The 18343-nt window shown below is 34.3% G+C and overlaps 1 protein-coding gene across 7 annotated transcripts in view; it reads right to left on the reverse strand.

The window, feature by feature from the left end:
- The window catches only part of LRRC7 (leucine rich repeat containing 7), a 467042-nt gene that overhangs the window by 74122 nt on the left and 374577 nt on the right, over positions 1–18343 (reverse strand). For all 7 annotated transcript variants that reach the window (XM_081056903.1, XM_081056902.1, XM_081056900.1 and 4 more), the window contains 5 exons: positions 16240–16488; positions 11225–11425; positions 4525–4636; positions 4119–4299; positions 793–2473 (listed from right to left, as the gene is read on the reverse strand). In XM_081056903.1, the coding sequence (XP_080913029.1) occupies positions 793–2473; positions 4119–4299; positions 4525–4636; positions 11225–11425; positions 16240–16488 (2424 nt within the window). The remainder of the gene's footprint in view (positions 1–792; positions 2474–4118; positions 4300–4524; positions 4637–11224; positions 11426–16239; positions 16489–18343) is intronic.

The raw sequence follows: 18343 nt of genomic DNA on the forward strand, positions 1-18343 counted from the left end.
AATTTCTTTTTTACTCTTCAATTATTATGCATTCCATGTTTTATTGTGACTCAATTTTTTACCTGAATTGGGATTAATTTCTTTCTTTTTTGCTGCAACACACACACAGATTTGTATAGTTGTAGTCTTCATAAAGACATCTATTTTTGTTGTGTGTATAAATTCAAGTTAAATTTAAACATTTCTTTCTATATAAAGATTAACATTCTAAATGGAAAGATTTTCATTAAATAATTTGTAGGAGAATATTTAATCTCTGCTTATTTTATTTTTTCTTTTTCTTGCTGGGACTATTATTGCTCATTTGAAGTAGTAACTTTAGTAGTCCCAAAGCAGTAACTATATGCAAATTTTATAAACAAATTAGGCCTGACTTTAATAAAAGTGAGTCCGTGCAGAAAGGGGCAAAATACTCACTTTTTATATTCAATAAAAATCATACGCGGTATGTTGCTAGAGAACAGTTTTGTGTCCTAGGAGAGGCATTTCGCCTCAGTGGCTACAAGGCAATTGAAGCAGCATCCCATATAATAGAGTGAAATTCTTTCTTACTAACAACATTTAGGCTGGATTTGATAAATCATTCACCTACAGGTTATGTACTTGCAAAAAAGCATTAAACAATACTCACGAAAAACTATTGTGATAAAATTCCCCACCATATAAAGATAAATAAAAGGCTTATCATCTATTCATTCATGTAGTTCATGCTTCACTACATGTACTTAGAAATGCCAATAAAGCACAACTAAAGGCAGGAGGGATATTCTTACAGAGAAATGCCAAACATACCCTGTCTAACCTTCTAGCTTCTATATGTCTAAGCAGCTGTTGTCTCCAGTCTGCAGGCATTTTACCACAGCTCTCCTCTCCCTTCACAGGAGTAGGCCTCGTCTTTATATCACTGTTATCTGATGGCTTGTCACCATAGTTACCCAAGTTATAGTCAGATGGTATTTTCTCCAAAAGAGCTGCCATAGTAGGCCTAGCTGAAACTGGCCTGGTTTGGGAGGCACCGTAACTCTCTGTACTGTAGCTTCTTGCAGACAGTGGCCTCCTCTGGGTAAGGTTTTTAACTGGAAAACTTCCCGCCTGAGCTTTCACTTCTTGATATGAAGGGTGTTCATCTTCATACCTGCCATTCCTTTTCAGGAACTGGGACTCAGTCACTGAAACGCTGCTTTGGCGATCCAGACCTCCCCTATATGGAGGTCTGCCGTACCTATCACTCGGAGGCAGCTCATGAGGTTCACTGACCCTTCTGAACATGGCCATTTCTGTGGAGCTAGCTAGGGAGTCAGCTCTTCTCAAGAAGCCTGCCCGGGCACCTTGGCTTGCAAACTGGGCATTCACCACAGCATCCTCATTCACAGATGGCTGAGAAAATGAAAATATTTGCTCCATTGGTGGGTATCCTCTGTAAGCTCTGGGACTGACCAAATCCTTGGCGATGTTTTTGCTGGCCTGTTGCATGTACTCAGAATTGTGTTGAAAAGGGGGCGGTATCCTCTTTTCAGCTTTAACTTCCACTGCTCCTTGGGGATTGAAGCTTTGGTCAAACTGATAGACTTTTTTTGTCATGGAAGCTTTTTGTTGTTGTTGCCCTTTACTGCTTCCATAAGTGAGCATCTCGTCATCCAGCATGGGGACCGACTGGCTTCGAGACATACTGGACATACCATGCTCTGGGCCCAACATTTTATCTGGTCGTTCATGGCTTCCTAAGTGATCACTTCCGGAAGCATAGTTTTCTAATGGTATATTATAAACCTTGTATGAACCAATGTCAATTTCATCGATACTCTGTGACTTTTTGAATTTATTGGACTTGATATCTTTCATTAGTGGGGAAAGCCTCTCTGTGCTTTTGCTAATGGAAATAACACCTTTAGAAGATTCTGGGCGGCAGTGGATTTGAGAAAAGACATTACTAAGACTCCTATTGGGATTGGAATCGTGATACTCCCATGGTATTCCTGGAGAAAAAGGACTAGGTATTTCAGCAGGTTCTTTTATATGTTCTTTCCTTTCAGGCAATGGGCTGGTGGTGGGAGTTGTCTCTAATTTGGAAGGGAAAGCGGTCCTGTCTTCAAAAGGACTAGGGGTTCTGGTCCAATTCTGCCAAGGATTGGAAGGAGGCACTTCTGTTTCTGGCGTGTGTCTATGTGTAGTCTGCTCAAGTTCCAGGGGAACCCCAACAATCCTCTCCTGCCTAATCAAAGGCCTGCGTCCATGAGAAGATGGGTTTCTAGATTTCGAATTTAAGAGAGCGTTACTGTTGGCATTCTCGCCTGTGGTTTCCTCTGCAACAAACCCTGTGTTATCATAATGTGAGCCATCAGTCCAGTTGTCAGTGAAGGTGTCACTTATTGGCAGCCGGTCAGGACGCTGTGGCAGATTCCCTGGGGGAACAGCCTCCCGCTGGCTGAGTAATGGCTTTGAATCAAGAGGTTGTGGGAAAGACTGTGCAATCCTGTGAAGACAATGGGAAGAAGAAATATGAAAATGAGGAAGAGCTGGGTCTTTGCCAGAAAGAGAACAAGCAGCCAAGAATGCCACCATATTTTGTTTAATGGATCATTCATCAACACCTCACTTATGATTAAGATACCATGATTATTTCATGTCCCCCAAATCCACCTTTTATCCTGCTCTAACTTTCATTTCTTACTAGTAATCATCACCTTCTAACATATAATTTACTTACCTGTTATATTTATTGTGTATTGTCTTGTGTCCTCTGCTAGAATGTAAACTTATGAGGGCAGAGATTTTTTTTCTCTTCAGGCCCAGTATAGTGCCTGGCACAGAGTAGGTATTAAAAATATATTTGTTGAATGAATGAATGAATAAATAAATGAAATACATAGGTCTTCAGTAATGGTCCCCAAACCTGTCTGATAATTAGAATCATTTGACTCCTGTCCCCATCCCTGGAATTTCTGATTCAGTACATTTCCAAACTATTGGTTCAGAGTACCTATCTTATAAATGCTTGGAGTAACTAAGGAACAAAAACTGCCTTCCAATAAAACTTATTTAAAGGTCAGGTATTGAAGACATTAAATCCATTGTATAGGGAATATATTCATGTATCTTTTTCTAGAATTTAAATTCTATTATATTACCTCACATTATATTATGATTTTTGGTCATTGGAATGTTTATACCAGTAACCACAGTAAGTCTAAAAGATGCTCATTTTTCTAAATTTGTTCTCAACCATTTGCACACTAATAATATGGAATCATATATTTTCTATCAATGAAAGACTTTTAAGTGCTTTTGCTAATAGAAAAAATTATTTTAGAAGGTATCTTCTAAAAGTACCTAAATTAATCTCAGCTTCTATCACAAATGATGAATTATAAATTGTAAGATTAAGATTTTTGTCACAGGTATCAATAAGTAGAAATAGCTATTCGTTAATTACCAAAGAACTCATTGTCAACAGTAGTGACATTATCAGTAAAATATGAGTCGAGTCATTGACTACGTATATCATATGATAATTTTTATTTGCTATTTGTAGTATAAAACATAGCTCAAGTTACAAAACAGATCAGAACTGGGTAAATACTACCTCACTGAGTCACTTTATTGTGATCTGTGGCTTTCATTTTTTTCATCTGTAAAATGGAAATAATATAGAGTAGGATCCATTTTGGAAAGATTACTTTTCCTTACATAGTAACTTTTCCAGGTGGTGACAAAATGATGATGATGGTGATAGAATCATCAATGAAAAATTTACTGAATATTTGTATTAGGCATGTAAGGGCTTTACATGCACCTTACCTTAATCCATAACACCATTTCAAATGGTGAAATGCCCACATGCATATAAGTATTGGGAAAACACAATTTTTCAGTAAAATTGTTTTGGTCCTGACTAAACCTGTTTATCTCCTACCATCACTCTCTTAATCAACAGTTTTGCTTTGTAAAATGGATTCATGTGTTCTTGGAAATCCCAGGGGACTACGTTTGCTTACCTGCCCCTTCTGTCTTCTGTGCCACTCATGTGCTGAATACAATTCCAAAATTAAGATGATTTCATTTTTAAAAGTTGCTGAAAATAAGCATTTGGGAACAGAAAGAGGGAATTCTAAACACACCTGTTACCCCACAAAGAATTATGTACTGCATCTTTAGCTGTTGTCTGCAAGGACCCCATTTTAACCCGGGTGTTAGAGGATCCTGATGAAGCCTGGGAAGGTGAGTAGTCTGAGTAAGTGCCTGAGGAAACACTGTTATTCAGACAGTGAGTTTTGTCAACTTCAGACTCATCAGTTGATTCTGAAATGGAAAGGGGAAACTATTATAATGCTCTTGAACACTGACAGTTATAAATACAGAAAAGTAAGTACAAAAAACAGATAGCATATTGATTAATGTTAGAAATACTATTTCTATAGTATTTAATATATTTCTATAAACTATCGTGTATCATAACTTCAAACCGGTGATTTGTCATGCACATGCATTTGTGGCATATTTTCCACATTAGGGTCACAATGTTACCTTTTTTGTCCTTCCCTAGCAGAACAAGTTTGGGTGGGTACAGAGGGGTCTCAGCTAATGAAGGGTGAAGCTCCCCAATCCTCATTTCATTAGCTGGATGAACAAAAGAATCCTGAGAGATATAATAATATAGGACAAGGAAAGTAAACATTTAAACAATGGTTAACCAAGATGATAATATCTTTATTTGGCTCAGAGTTAAATATGAGCCTCTAGAATTTAAATCACTGTGGAGCACTGAGAGAAGTAAATCATATGTATCTCTGAAGTAAGCCCTAATTTTTTTCTAATTTAAATGAGACCATTTATTCATCAGACATTTCTCAAATGATGTTTATAGATGCCTGACACTGTGCAAAGAACTGTAGAGGTTCCAAAGAAAGACAAAATGTCACCCATGCCCTCAGGGAGTTTACAGTCTAGTTGGGGAGATGAGATATAACTCATTATAACATAGGACTGAACTAGGATAAACCCAATAAATACATTCATATATATCGTGGGTGCCAGAAAAATGTATACAAGTGGACACTTTGGTCAACGTTGCTCATGCAGTAGTTCTCTGTAATCAAAAGTGTCTGGATGCTGGTGGTAACCACTTTGAGCACCTCTTGTCATTGCAGAAGTCAAACGTGTCTTGTATTCATCTTTTGCTATTGGTATATATTGAGTATTACAATTTTAATAGTTTTTTCCTTTCTTAAAATGTGTATACATGTTTTTGGCACCCTCTGTGTGTATGTATGTGTGTGTGTGTGTGTATTACATACACATGTAAGAGTTCTAAGGGATGACCTTTCTTAAGAGTTCTAAAATGAAAGTGTATCACTAACTATATATATATTTTAATCTTTAGTCATATTAATGCAAAATTGGATCCTCTAACTCCTGCTTTTACCGCCAATCTCCATCTTAATTCCTGCTGCTTCCCAAGTGATCTCAATTTCTTTAATTCTACTATAATTCTTCCTAAGATTACTACTTTTCTTGTGATCAATCTAGTCGGCTGTATCTTCGTTCTAAATCCACTCATTGAGTGTAATGAACAACATTGGTACAAGAATATAACTTTATAATGACAAATGAACACGTAAAAGACCCCATGAATTTTAAACTTCTATAATTCAAATTATTTTTCCCAGGTAACTAGGTAGTGAGAGAGCATTAGGGAAGGCAAAAATACCAAATTTTCATTTTCTTCTATATGTAAAAATGGCTCATCTAAGACCATGAGTAAGCAGTGATGTGAATTTATGCACAGCAGTTACCTTTATGACTTTTTCCCCCTTAACCTTTAGGTTAATTTGAATTCAAAGAAGAATTTTCAGTGTGTTTTTCATTCATTAGAACTTGTTAGTTTGGAACATTAATGTAACACATTAAGAAATATTTTGTTAAATCAGAGAAAGAATCTACTTCAGGACAAAAATATAGAAAATGAAATGGGACCTCCTTATAATTCGTAGGTTGGCAATGATCAGACAGAAGCTCCTATTATGAACGTTAAGGCCCGCATAGTGATAGGCTCAGGCCTTTCAGTCTCGCAGAGAAACGTCCACTTCTTTAACTCTTGGTTTAAGTTTTATCTTTTGGATTGTTTTTGGTTAAGTTTGTTTATATGGGAATATGTGCCTATGAAAAAACAGGGTATATCTGATACTTCTTAGTTTTTGCTTTTAAAGAATATTCCAGTGGAAGAAGGTTAAAAAATCACCTAGTCCCTTTCATTTCCTAGAGGTGGATTCTGAGACCCAGTGATGCCCAGATTCACGCACATAACTAGACAAAGTTCCCGCATGGAGGCAGGATGACAGTGATCTTCCCTTCCTGCTGAGCTCAGCTGCGAAACATTAGAAACTTAAAGGCAGCATAAGAGTTGAAGGGAGATAAGAAAGAGAGTGGGATTGATGGAAATTTTGGAGAGGAAGAAGGAAATCTGTTTTTGTGAATTTTTAAAATTATTTCAAGAGTTTTAGCATAAGAAACTTAAGATAAAATTGTAGGTTGACAGACTAGAGAATAAAAGCCTTTACACATCGTTGGAGAAATTTACAAGTAGAAGCAGATGCAAGTTTGATAAATGGTACTATGAAAAGCATAAAATATGTTCAGACTTTAAAAAAAATTCAGTTGCAAGGTGGCATATTTCTATTTTATTTCTGCTTTACCATTTATTAATCGAGTTACCTTGGGTAAGCCATTGTACCTCCTTAGCTCTTGTTGAACTCACCAATAAATTGAAGGTAATAGATAATAAGGAATTAGTGTAAATGTGTGTCTAGTACTAATAATACTCTATAAATCTAAATATAACTTATTTGTTGAAATAATATTTAAAAATATTCTTATGACATTTAATATAGAAGTATAGGTATTTTGTTTTAGTCACAATAACAAACCAAATAATTATACAACACAGAAATGTAATCGAGAGTCTTACTGTTTTTTTTCTTTTCCTTATGCCTTAGACATTCAGTACTCAAGTTATCTTGTATGTTCAGACCAAACTTTCATACTTGTATCCCCAAAATTGTGACTGGAGCTTGGGATAGCAGTTATGGTCTGTCTCAAAAACAAGTCTCAGGCCTTACTCAAGAATTTCTATTTTGAATCAAAAAGAGCCCCCGTGATTAGGAAGAGTATGATTTCAGGCAATAATGAACTTGCATCTCTTCTTTGGAGTTCTCCACCTAGGAGAATAACACTACTGAAGCAAGAATAATGGATTTGCACTGATTCAGTTAGACTCACTTATCTTTGTGAGCAAAATGATAATAATGACAATAGTTATGATGAAGATGATGATGGGCATCAGTTATGGAGCAACTTTTACACGTCTGCTATGGCGCTGCTATACTAAACATTCTATATATTATCCCTGTTCATTATTTATACAATAACCTTATTATTTATTTTAAAGTTATTTATTATAATCATCTTTGCTTTACAGGTCAGGAAGTGAAGGCTCAGAGAGATAAAGTCATAGATCCAAGTTACAAACCTAATAAGGGGTAGAGCCAGGATTTGAACTGGAAGCTGTCCTCCTAAATTCTTTTACAGAGCCTGGAGGAATTAAGTTCATGTTGGAAAAGTGGGCGAAACTTTTGGGACCACTTGTAAGACTGTGGAGGTTACTGGTGGGGAATCAAATTCAGTGGGGATCCCACTATAAGCACCTTGAACCATATTTCCTTCCGGTGAGGAGACAGAAGTAGAGGGGAAAGACAAGGTGAGATCCTCTTTTTTTCCTTTTTTTTTTTTTTTTTAACCCAATGGCTCTTTCACCATTCAAACTGAATCTTGGCTGCTGTATCTTGGCTGCTGTAATGAAAGGGAGCCTAAGGCAGAAGTCAAAGGAGGAAAAAAACAAACAGCTTCTGTCTGATCTTTGAGAGTACAGGTGTAGTATTAATAAAAGCATTTAATGACATATCAAAGGTAATAGACTATTCTCTATTATCAGGAGAAAGATGTGGTTTCTCTACAGAAAAAAAATTGGGCTGAGTCTCATAACAGAGGGAAGAGTATAGAAACTTTGTCAATGACATAGTAAACAGGTATCCAGTATAAAGTTTTCTGTAATGCAAGGTAGTGGCCCACAAACGGGTTAAAAGAAGATGGAGCAGGACTAGTACATCATTCTTTTGCGTGAGGCAAGGGAATAGGGATTATCATTTGTTGCAGCTTTCCTCTGTGCCAAGGACTGAGGTTGGGGCTGTATGTAAATACTTGTTTTTATCTGATTTCATCACCATGGAAATTCTAAGTGTTATTATTTTCTTTATTTTTAAAGATAAAAAAATAAAAACAAGGCTCAAAAAGATTTCAGCGACTTGTCAAGGTCACACAATTGGTAACAAGTTAGATTCATGATTTGAATTAATGTCTGCTAATTGAATTAATGTCTGCTAATGACTTCAAAGACCTTCTCCTGGTTGCCAAACTGTGCTCTAAGGCACCTGTGGTACTACTGCTAATTCACAGGGATGCATAGATTATTTTTAATATTTGAGGGAAACAAAGCAATACTTGACATCAGTTAGATACTGTGCAAATTGCTACCTCCAGAGCTCTCAGTTGCAACATTAGATTGCACATTGCTTTTGATGGTGATCTTTGTGAAGCTGCGTTTTTGGTGGTTGCTGTGATCTAAAATCAAGGGCCACTTGAAAATCAATGGGAAGCAGAAATTAGAGTGGTAGTATCCAATGTGATTGCAAGGTCTGAGAAGGTAGGTGGTGTCCAACAGGTGCCCACATTCCATTAATAAGTAGTTTTGGTCATTTAAGAATTTAAGAATATAAACATACTTTCTCTTTTAATTTATGTATATCGTTTTTCAAATGACCACTAAGTGAGGCATAAATAGTCACTAACTTGTTTGGACCTAATTACTTAATAAATGAAACTGTTAGGTATTTCTTTTGGTCTAGGGTGCTTGTGCCAAAATTATTAAGACACTAAAGGCATTTGTATACCAGGAATTCAGGAACCTGTAGCCTTTACTTATTTTGTGTCACAGTTTTATTCACCGTACCATTCTTTTTCCTTCCTTATTCCCTCTTTCCCTGACCCTCACTCCACAGTATTCTCCATCATAATATTTTACCTTTACTCGTAATATTACATCCATGTATCAATATACATGATATAATGGAGCTAAGAAGAATTTCATTTTATTGGCCATATGGTAGATTGTTGTTAAAATAAATTTTATTCAACAATCAGGTGATAAAATGTGGGTAGGTATGTCAGCCAACACTCACTAATTCAACAAAAACCCAGAGACATTGTCTTCACTTTCAATGAACTTCTAATTGGATGGAGAAAGAGACATCTTAACAGAGTTACAATACTACACCATATAAGTCATTCACTTATTCAACAGACATTCATTATGCCCTAACTCTACGTACACTAAGCAGTGTGCTAGACTCTAGGAGGATAGTGGGGGACAGAACAGACATGGTCCCTGCCTTCATGAAACTCCCATCTAAAGTTAGTAGGAAACGGTGGCAGCTGAGCTCAAGATAAGGAATACAGGAGGGAGAAAGCATTACATTTAATTTTGGATTTGTTAGCACTTGTGGGACAATTTTAAGATATATTTTCTCTACAAAGGTTATTATGAAATTCATGGCCAAAGCCATATTTTCCTTGCCTCATCTATCCCATTCCTGTATTAAACAATTTTAGGATTTCCTAATATGTAATTAAATCACTCAGTTTATGGATTATCATGACCTCACAATTATTTTGAGGTTAAACTGTGATCACATGAGATTTAAATACAGTGTATCTGTTTTCATTATGTACCTGCTAAATGTTGATTTTCTGCCTCTCTATATTATTGCAGTGTCTTAGAGATAAAAGTATTTTGCTTTACTACAACAGATCTGTATTATTTCAGAAAGGAAAAAAGTAAATAATACTGATTTTATCACCAAAAGAAAAACCAATTAATATGAATATTTACTTAAATTTTCTTCCCTAGATATCCAGCTGTATGCCTCTCTTCTGGGTCAGGCTGGTACTTCCACAGGCAGATGTGCATATCATGCTGAATTTTGCTCAAGGTTTTCCCTTTGCTTCCCTTTGCTCAAGGTTTTCCCTTTGCCTTCCTCTCTTTTTGACTTTAAAATAATTACCCAATTATTAATATGCGGTTCCACCTTAAACTGCTTCACATAACTTTCTGATTGGCAATGATTGTTTATCTCTCCAGTTTCTTAGAGTATTATATTCTCTATCACACAACTGACCATGTCATCATATCATATCCTCTAATCACTTTATCTTTGTTATGTTTACCTGGTTAGGCTCTAAATAATTTGGGGACTATGCACACATTTTATATTTCTTCTCTCTCTCACAGTGTTTAGCACAGTGCTAAATATGTAGTTGGTGTTTCATTGGTGCAACAAATGGATTGTCTGAAATGCAGATTTGTAAAAGAGTTTTTCCAATCTACATTTTGAGAAGCAAAAGATATAGTAACTTCTAGATGTATTCATACCAATTATGTTTTTAATGAAGACAAAAAGGTGATAATCACATTATCTGAAGAGTTGATGAGATAGTGCAGAGGTGGCATAAATGTAGTTGAATTCTTTTCAGACCAAACAAATTAACAACGTACATCCAATTCCTTCTAAAATATAGGAATTAAAGTTCATATGCATAGAATCCAAAAACTTATATTTCAAAGTTATCTCCCCCTTTTTTTTTGTTTTTAGTAGTGTTTCCTATAATGGTCGTAACACAGCAGAAAAACATTTAAAAAAAATGGCTCTAAATCTGATCAGGAATTTCACTGAGATTTGCAGGATAAAAAATTTTGATTTAGTCTTTTCTAATGACTCATAGAATAGGAGTTTGGAGTAGCCAAAAGGATATCATGAAAATGATATAATGCGCTTACTGGCCAGGCTGAGCTAGGTGAGCAAATTATTCCTTCCGTGGGTATTGGAACTTTTGGAGCTGTATTAACGATTTTAGGCTATGAGGATGTCATTTATCTGTGCTTTATTAAATGCAACCCTCATAGTTTGAAAGAGTTAGAGAAACTCATTTATATTTTAGGAAATAAGATGCATTTTTCAAGAAAGATCTCTTCAGTTAAAAAAAACAACACAACATATCATTTAGTAATTCCAAAAAATCCAAACCACACTGGCAATTACCAATAACCTTGAAATACCTCCACTGTAATCTCCTTTGGGGCTACAGGCCACTTGTGTTCATATTTTTCTTTCACAGTTTGTTCCGTGTTAGCAGTTGGATTTGAATTCTCAACACGCACTCCATGGCTTGGCTTACCCACCAGATTTTGAACAGATTTTACCATATTCTTTAAATCCTCTGGGTAAGGAGTTGGATATCGTTTTAGGTTTATTTCAACCTAGAAGTTTATAAAAAGAAATTTAACATAAAAATACCTTCAGCAAGCATATTCACAAAACGACTCCATTTTATGTGTAACAGTATAACCAAATGCAGTATAGTGAGTGTTGAGCTGGCTGAGAAACTGTTCTGCAGAGTAGAACACATACTGTTCCTCTCACATTCTGCTTTATGGGACTTCTCCTTACCTCTGCCCACCCTTCTAGATTAAACACAATTTTTGGATTGTATCCTATCTTTAGACCTACCCCATAATGATTGAAATAGCAGTGCACTCAATTCTTAAGTGACTAGTAATCCCTAAAAAAATTGATCATTATTATCAGCTGCTTTTATATTTTAGAGGCTGTTCCCTTCCCTATCTTAGTTATTTATAAGTAATTATTTTGATATGAAAAATATCTTTGGAGTAACAATGCAGGTGATAGAGGAAATACCTAAAGATTTACAAGTAGAGTGAGTTGTCATGTGTTAAAAAATGGGGAGATGACAATATCTGCTACCCAAAATTGTATCACCTCTATATTAATTAGCATGTTACATCAAAAGATTGGGCATTTAATTCTTGTTAATATTTAAGAAAATATGCTTTGGGTGGTTTAATATTTAGTTTTCACCCTAATAAAGTAATATGCTTTGTAGGAAATGTCTTACAATAAAAAGAAGTAAAGAATTGGGAACATTTTCTAAGATATTCTAGGTAAACATGTACATTTTGGCTTATATTTCATTCTTGAATTCATTTTTGGTGTATCTACCTGACTTCAGGGAGCATATATATTAATGATTACTTTTTCCATTTAATTTTGAGAGAGAAAATATGAGACATTCCATGTAGAATATTCCACCATCAGGGTACTTATATTTAAATGGAATAGTTACAAATTATTCATGCTTATTAAAAGGGAGTAGGAAGAAAAAAATAAGGGGCAGATTTACTTAACCAGTATTTTTCCAAAAATCATGACTTTTGGCATCTGAGTAGAACCAACTTTATAAAATGGAATGGTTTATGTGATTGTGGAGAGTATGTGTCTGTGGAAAGTGCGTGTGGGGGTTGGGGAGGAGAAGGTGGAAGAGAAGCTGAAGGAGGAAGAGTGAGAATGAGAGAGAAAAAAAGAAAAGGGAAAGGCATATACATACCCACCCCAAATACCACCCCAAATACATAGATGTAAGAAACTATGATGGAGGTATAGATCTGAGGATTATAAATATGAATTCAAACACTTTTGCCCATCTGCAGTTTTAGCAAATCCACCAACTTTGTTATTCTAGTATTTTGTCTTTCATGTGGCTCATTTTCCTTATCAAATACTGGGTTTGGACTTCCCTAGATGATTTCTAACATTTCTTTCAGTACTAAAAATACAAAATTATATTTTCAATAAACTTTTGGAAAGCTGATGAAAAACCAGATAATTTTGCTAGTGTAAGTATTGTTTAAATGTAATTGAATCCTTTATACTCACAAATAAATAAGGATGAAATAAATAGTAGGTAGAAATAAAGCTACAAAAATATAACCCAAGAAAAAGATAGAGTTTACAGAAAAAAAGAGTAAGTTGTTAGAGTATAATATAAATATATATCAGAGTACTTAATTTATAATGGATTCTTTAATAAACATAAAAAGAATGATATCCATACTAGACAAAGTCAATTGGGATGCATGCATTCTTGGATATGTTGTTTAAATTGTGGTAGAAATGTTAAACACAAATTAAATCTAAGTTTTAAATTATATTGGTGAACTTGTTTAAAAGCACTTGATATCAAAGGGCTAAAAACCAAATACTATATTTAAAAAACTGTAAATTATAGAATGGTATGGCTATTATGCCAATTAAAAGGATCTTTAATTTTTAATAACCAATGGTATATGAATGAAAACGTCATTTTCAAGTAGGGCATTAAATTAAAGTTTTATGTACCTTAAAATATCCTCAATGCTAAAATTACACTTCTAAATTGAGTCAAAGGCAAAAAAAAAGTGTGAAATGTTCTTTCTTAATTGAATTAAACACTTCATTGAATAATGTAATCTGTTTTTGTAGATGCTATGTCCATTGGACACAATCAGACAACTATTTACTAATGGACCTAGTATCAATATTCTCTAGTTATTTTATAAGCAAGTTAATGTGATAGGTTAGTCATATCACCAGAATATGTTTGGGTATTTTATCTCTAAAAAAATTTAAATCTAGAAACAGAAGCATATTTGCCACATATTTGCCACTGAATGTAATGAGGTTTAAGCTTTAGGGCCTATTGAACGGGTTCTTTCCAAAGCCTCATGAGGGCCCCTACTTATGTATTTAATGTGGTTATTTTATATTCTTTTCATTAAAGAGGCCCCTCCCCAAACTGTGGAAGCTTCAGGTTCTCATAAAACTTAGATTTGTTCCACCTACACAATAGACTCCTTGTTTCCCATTTACTAGCCTACCAGCAGAATTAACTGGACTTTGAGTCTAAAAGTCAGCTGCAAATTTACCCTGACTAGCTATCAATTCCTACTCACATAAAAATGCGAATGATAATATCTCTTGCGCATGCTTGGGTTAATCTAGAGCTAAAGTGAGAAAATAAATACGACAGTACTATGAAAATTTATAGTTTCTGTGCAGAGGTTAGATACTACATCTAATATCATATTCTATTTACGTATTTTTAAAATATGGATTCCTCTGGCAATCTAGAGTCTACTATGTATATGTCAAACCGCAATACCTATAACTGTCTGAATTTTTTTTCAGATTGTATGCAGCAAAAATTATCATTTACTCAGTCTTCGCCTTGGGCCAGATACCATGCAAAATGCTTTGTAGAGATATTTAATTTATTATTAGTTATTGATATAATAAATAATACTTATTTACCATATATTTAAATATAAATAACAAATGATTAATTATATTAATTCATCACTTATAGTCAATTATAATTAAATCTCATTTAAATTTCACAAACCATTATACTATCTGTTTCTATTTTATGGGGAAAAAAACCAAAACAAAACAGGGGCTCAGACAGGGTAAGTTACTTGCCCAAGGTCATACAGCTAGTAGGTAGCAGTGCCCAAATTCAAACTTAGGTCTTTGATGCTAAATCTTGTGCTACATAAGTGTTACTTGGCTCAGAGCTATTCTCTGGTATAAGTGCAGCACATGTTTATATTTTTGTGGAAGAAATACTGTAAATTTAAAATGTGAATTTTATTGAGTTAAATTACAAGATAATTTCCATTTTTTGAAACATAAAGCTAACACAATATTTTATAATTTCTTTTTAAATGAAACTGTATTTTATAATTTTGTATGCTTGTAAGCTCTTCCAAAGCATATTTTATACTCTTTCACAGATTATTTTCCCTTCCTACTTTTCAACTCATGTGTACAGTACTTCAGAAATGAATAAACACGATCATAAACACAATTATATTAACAGCTCAGTAATGTCCAAATACAAAAGCAGTTTCTTTATATTTCTAAATGTATAGGCTAGAAATAATCCCTTATTCTAATATGGGATGAAAATAGATGTATATTCATTGATTATACATATAGGTGGGGAAAATATCTGTCAACTAAATTCTTACCAAAGTGTTATGTATATCACTCACCATAAAGTATTTGTTCAATTTACATATACATTTTATTAAAATGCAAGATTTTTACTGAAATGCTATTTTATTTTAATTTTGGAAAATAGAAATGTTTCATAACATTCTATATATTTCAGATCTAAATAAAGTGCAGTAAATGCAAATAGCAGCTGCAAGATGTTGGAGACTCCCAAAAATTTAGCAATGAAGAAAGAATTAATGTTAATAGCTAAGGCATTTAGAATATCTTGAATTCACACAAAACTCTGATTTTCTTATATAATGATTAAATTTTCATTTGATTTGGTTGGAAATTCCAGTAAGAGAAATAATAGTTAATGCTTTGATTATTGATTGTTAAATATCTTATTGCAGGAATTAATTGGTACATTTTACATATAAAGGAAACCTAAAGCAGTTCTAGTGAGGAAAAGGCATTCTCAGCTTGCCTTATATTGTAGAAATAAGGCAGAATAAGAATCTTGTCCATTACATGTGGATGGTAAAGTTTACCAAAAACGCAGTGTTCTTTCACATCCCATTAAGACTTTTTATTTTCATTAAATTCTTAAACACCTGACTCAGGGAGATAAGGAAGCCCTATTTGTCACAATTCCCAAACCAATCTTCTCTTACAGGAATTCTCATCATTTGTGCCTTCAAATAAAAGGGAAATGGATGCTTTTCAACAGATGCCATCTTTGTGCTCAAAGTTCACTCTCAGCAAATCTGAATTCACATCTCATGTTCTTTTCGGAATCAAGTTTAGTTATTTAATGTCCCCCAGAATTGATATTTTTTATAATGTGGGTATGTGTGGGGACAATTTAGATTTTATCAATAGTGTCATCAACATTCTGCTTGACTATTGGTATTCCCACACTTTCAATTAAATAAATCATCTTTACAAATAAAATAAAAATAAAAAGAAATAAAAATGAAGCGCCCAACTCAAAAACCATGCCAGATATCCCACCATTAGGCACCTCATATTGACGTTCCCTCCCCTCTGACTCAATTCTCCCCACCCCATTACCAATGTCAATGAACTAAAAATGAAATTGGGATCAAACACTGGCAATTGAGGGTTTCTATACGATGAACATTTCTTACCCCAAATCATGCAGAACATACCCCATAAACCACTGTTCCAAGGTTGCCTCTACATGGGGGATTCTCCTACCCCAAACACCTAGGCCTACCTGTCTGCCACTTAGAGAGGGAAGAGTGGTGGATTGTGCTGCAACTGGCAATGGAGTGCACATGCTCCTTTCCTGCTGGAGGCCACTTATACAACCCCATGCCAGCTGTGGGTCATTCTGGGGGACAGGCATATCTTGGATCTGCTGATCACACCTGGCCCATGGTGTGCAGCAATCGCCAGACAGTCTGGCAGGTTGAAGAGTAATCCCACGCTGGCCCCTTTCCCAGGGGGCTTGGCAGGAGTGATCCTGTGGGAGAAGGAATCTCCATTTTCTGGGAGAAAGAGGAGCACTGTAGCAATACTTTCACGTTATCATTTTTCTACTCTTGATTTTTTTTTCCACTCTAGGTAGTGCATTTAAAACAATCATCAGAAAATTAGTTTTAACTATATGTAATACAACACTTCCAATATTATATGAAGCTAAAGTGTCACAATTTCTTCACACAATGCAAGCATGCATACTACACTGTACACACTATAAATAGGGCATAATACTCTAGTCCATTTGGAAGTCGATGGCATATGTCACTGGTTCTTTTCTAAATTGTGTGTAGATTAAAGGTAAAATGGTGCTAAATTTCATGTACGTGTAATGAACCAGTAAAATGTGATTAATTTAGTTTAAGATGTCAGGATAGTCCACTCATAATATTTCCATGATGATTTATTTAGAAGTTTGTGTTCTAATTTGGTCAATAGCCAATGACATTGGAAATATTCAAATTGTCAAAGCCCAGTAGTTTCAGATTTAGGAAACATGGTTTCACCAACTATAAATAAACTAAATATGAATAAACATAGAGAAAAATGCCCTTAAAGTACAATGAACCTACTCTGATTATAAACAAACCTGATCAAATAACACACAAACAGGGCTTCTAAATAATTGTTTGCATTTACTATATTTTATGTTTTCATTGAGACATATACCAGAGTATATTAAATACACTCTTTTCCTCTTGGATCCTTTGAATATAGATCTTTTAGGAAGACATATGTAGTTTTTAACATTAATGAAATAAAAGAATGAATCAGAGGTTCAGTATAGTATGCATTATCCACTTGTTATAGATTTAACCTATGAAGTCTTTACAAAAAAGAACTGAAATGTTCTAAAGGTCTTTTTTTTTAGTTTAGCATTATTTTTTCTAGGAATTCACAATAAAACAAAATGTCTCTTTGGTTATTAGATAGCATTAACCAACCATCCAGAAACATTTTTTTTTATCCCAAATCTTTAGCAGAATTATCATTTTGATTTGGGAATCCATTTTGGGTTCTCCACAATGATATAGATAGGTCTTGTCAATTACCTTACTGTCTAATTCTAATAAGGTTCTAGAGTGTGTTGGTTTAAGAAAAATGTCTAGAAAATGTGGGAATGAGAGGATAGAAAAGAATACATCAAACAGTCTAGATCTACTAATAGAATATATATAACTACTTAGGTAATTAGTCATGAAGAGTGAGAGCTGTTAGTACCCATGATGGAAAAAGTACACAAGTAATACCATAAAAATTAATGAGAGATTCAAGATGTTGCTATAATGATAACATGAAGATCTGATATTGATAAAATCTATATCAATTCTGATACTTTTAAAATTTAAATAATAAAAAATATATATTTTAAAATCCAACTTTGTTACTTGACTTAGATTAGTTCAAATAAAGGATTTTAAAAAATATGCTTTCAGTTTAAAAAATTGAAGTATTTTCCCTAAGGAATATCACCTTCTATTAGGCACTTACCTCCTTTAAAACTTGTCCTCACATTTAAGAAAACTCATAAATTCTTCTCAAATATCCCAGGAACATAGAATATTTTAGAGATTTTTAATGCCAATGTAATATATTAATCTGTTGGCTCTTCTATAAATGTGTATTTTGGCTTCTTACAGTCTGCATGACGCCTTGTTCAGTGGTTAAAAGGAAACCATTTCAGAGTTTTAAAGATGTAATAAGATGCTTAGGGAAAGCCCACCACTTAGATTGGTTTGTTTGTTTGTTTGGCTTTCTATCACCTTGAATCTCTTTCATGTTAGTCTGTAAGATGGGGTGGCCTATTTAATGTGCTCAGTCAGAACATTAGTCTTATT

Source organism: Rhinolophus hipposideros, assembly GCF_964194185.1.
Source record: "Rhinolophus hipposideros genome assembly, chromosome: 8".
Classification (NCBI taxonomy): domain Eukaryota; kingdom Metazoa; phylum Chordata; class Mammalia; order Chiroptera; family Rhinolophidae; genus Rhinolophus; species Rhinolophus hipposideros.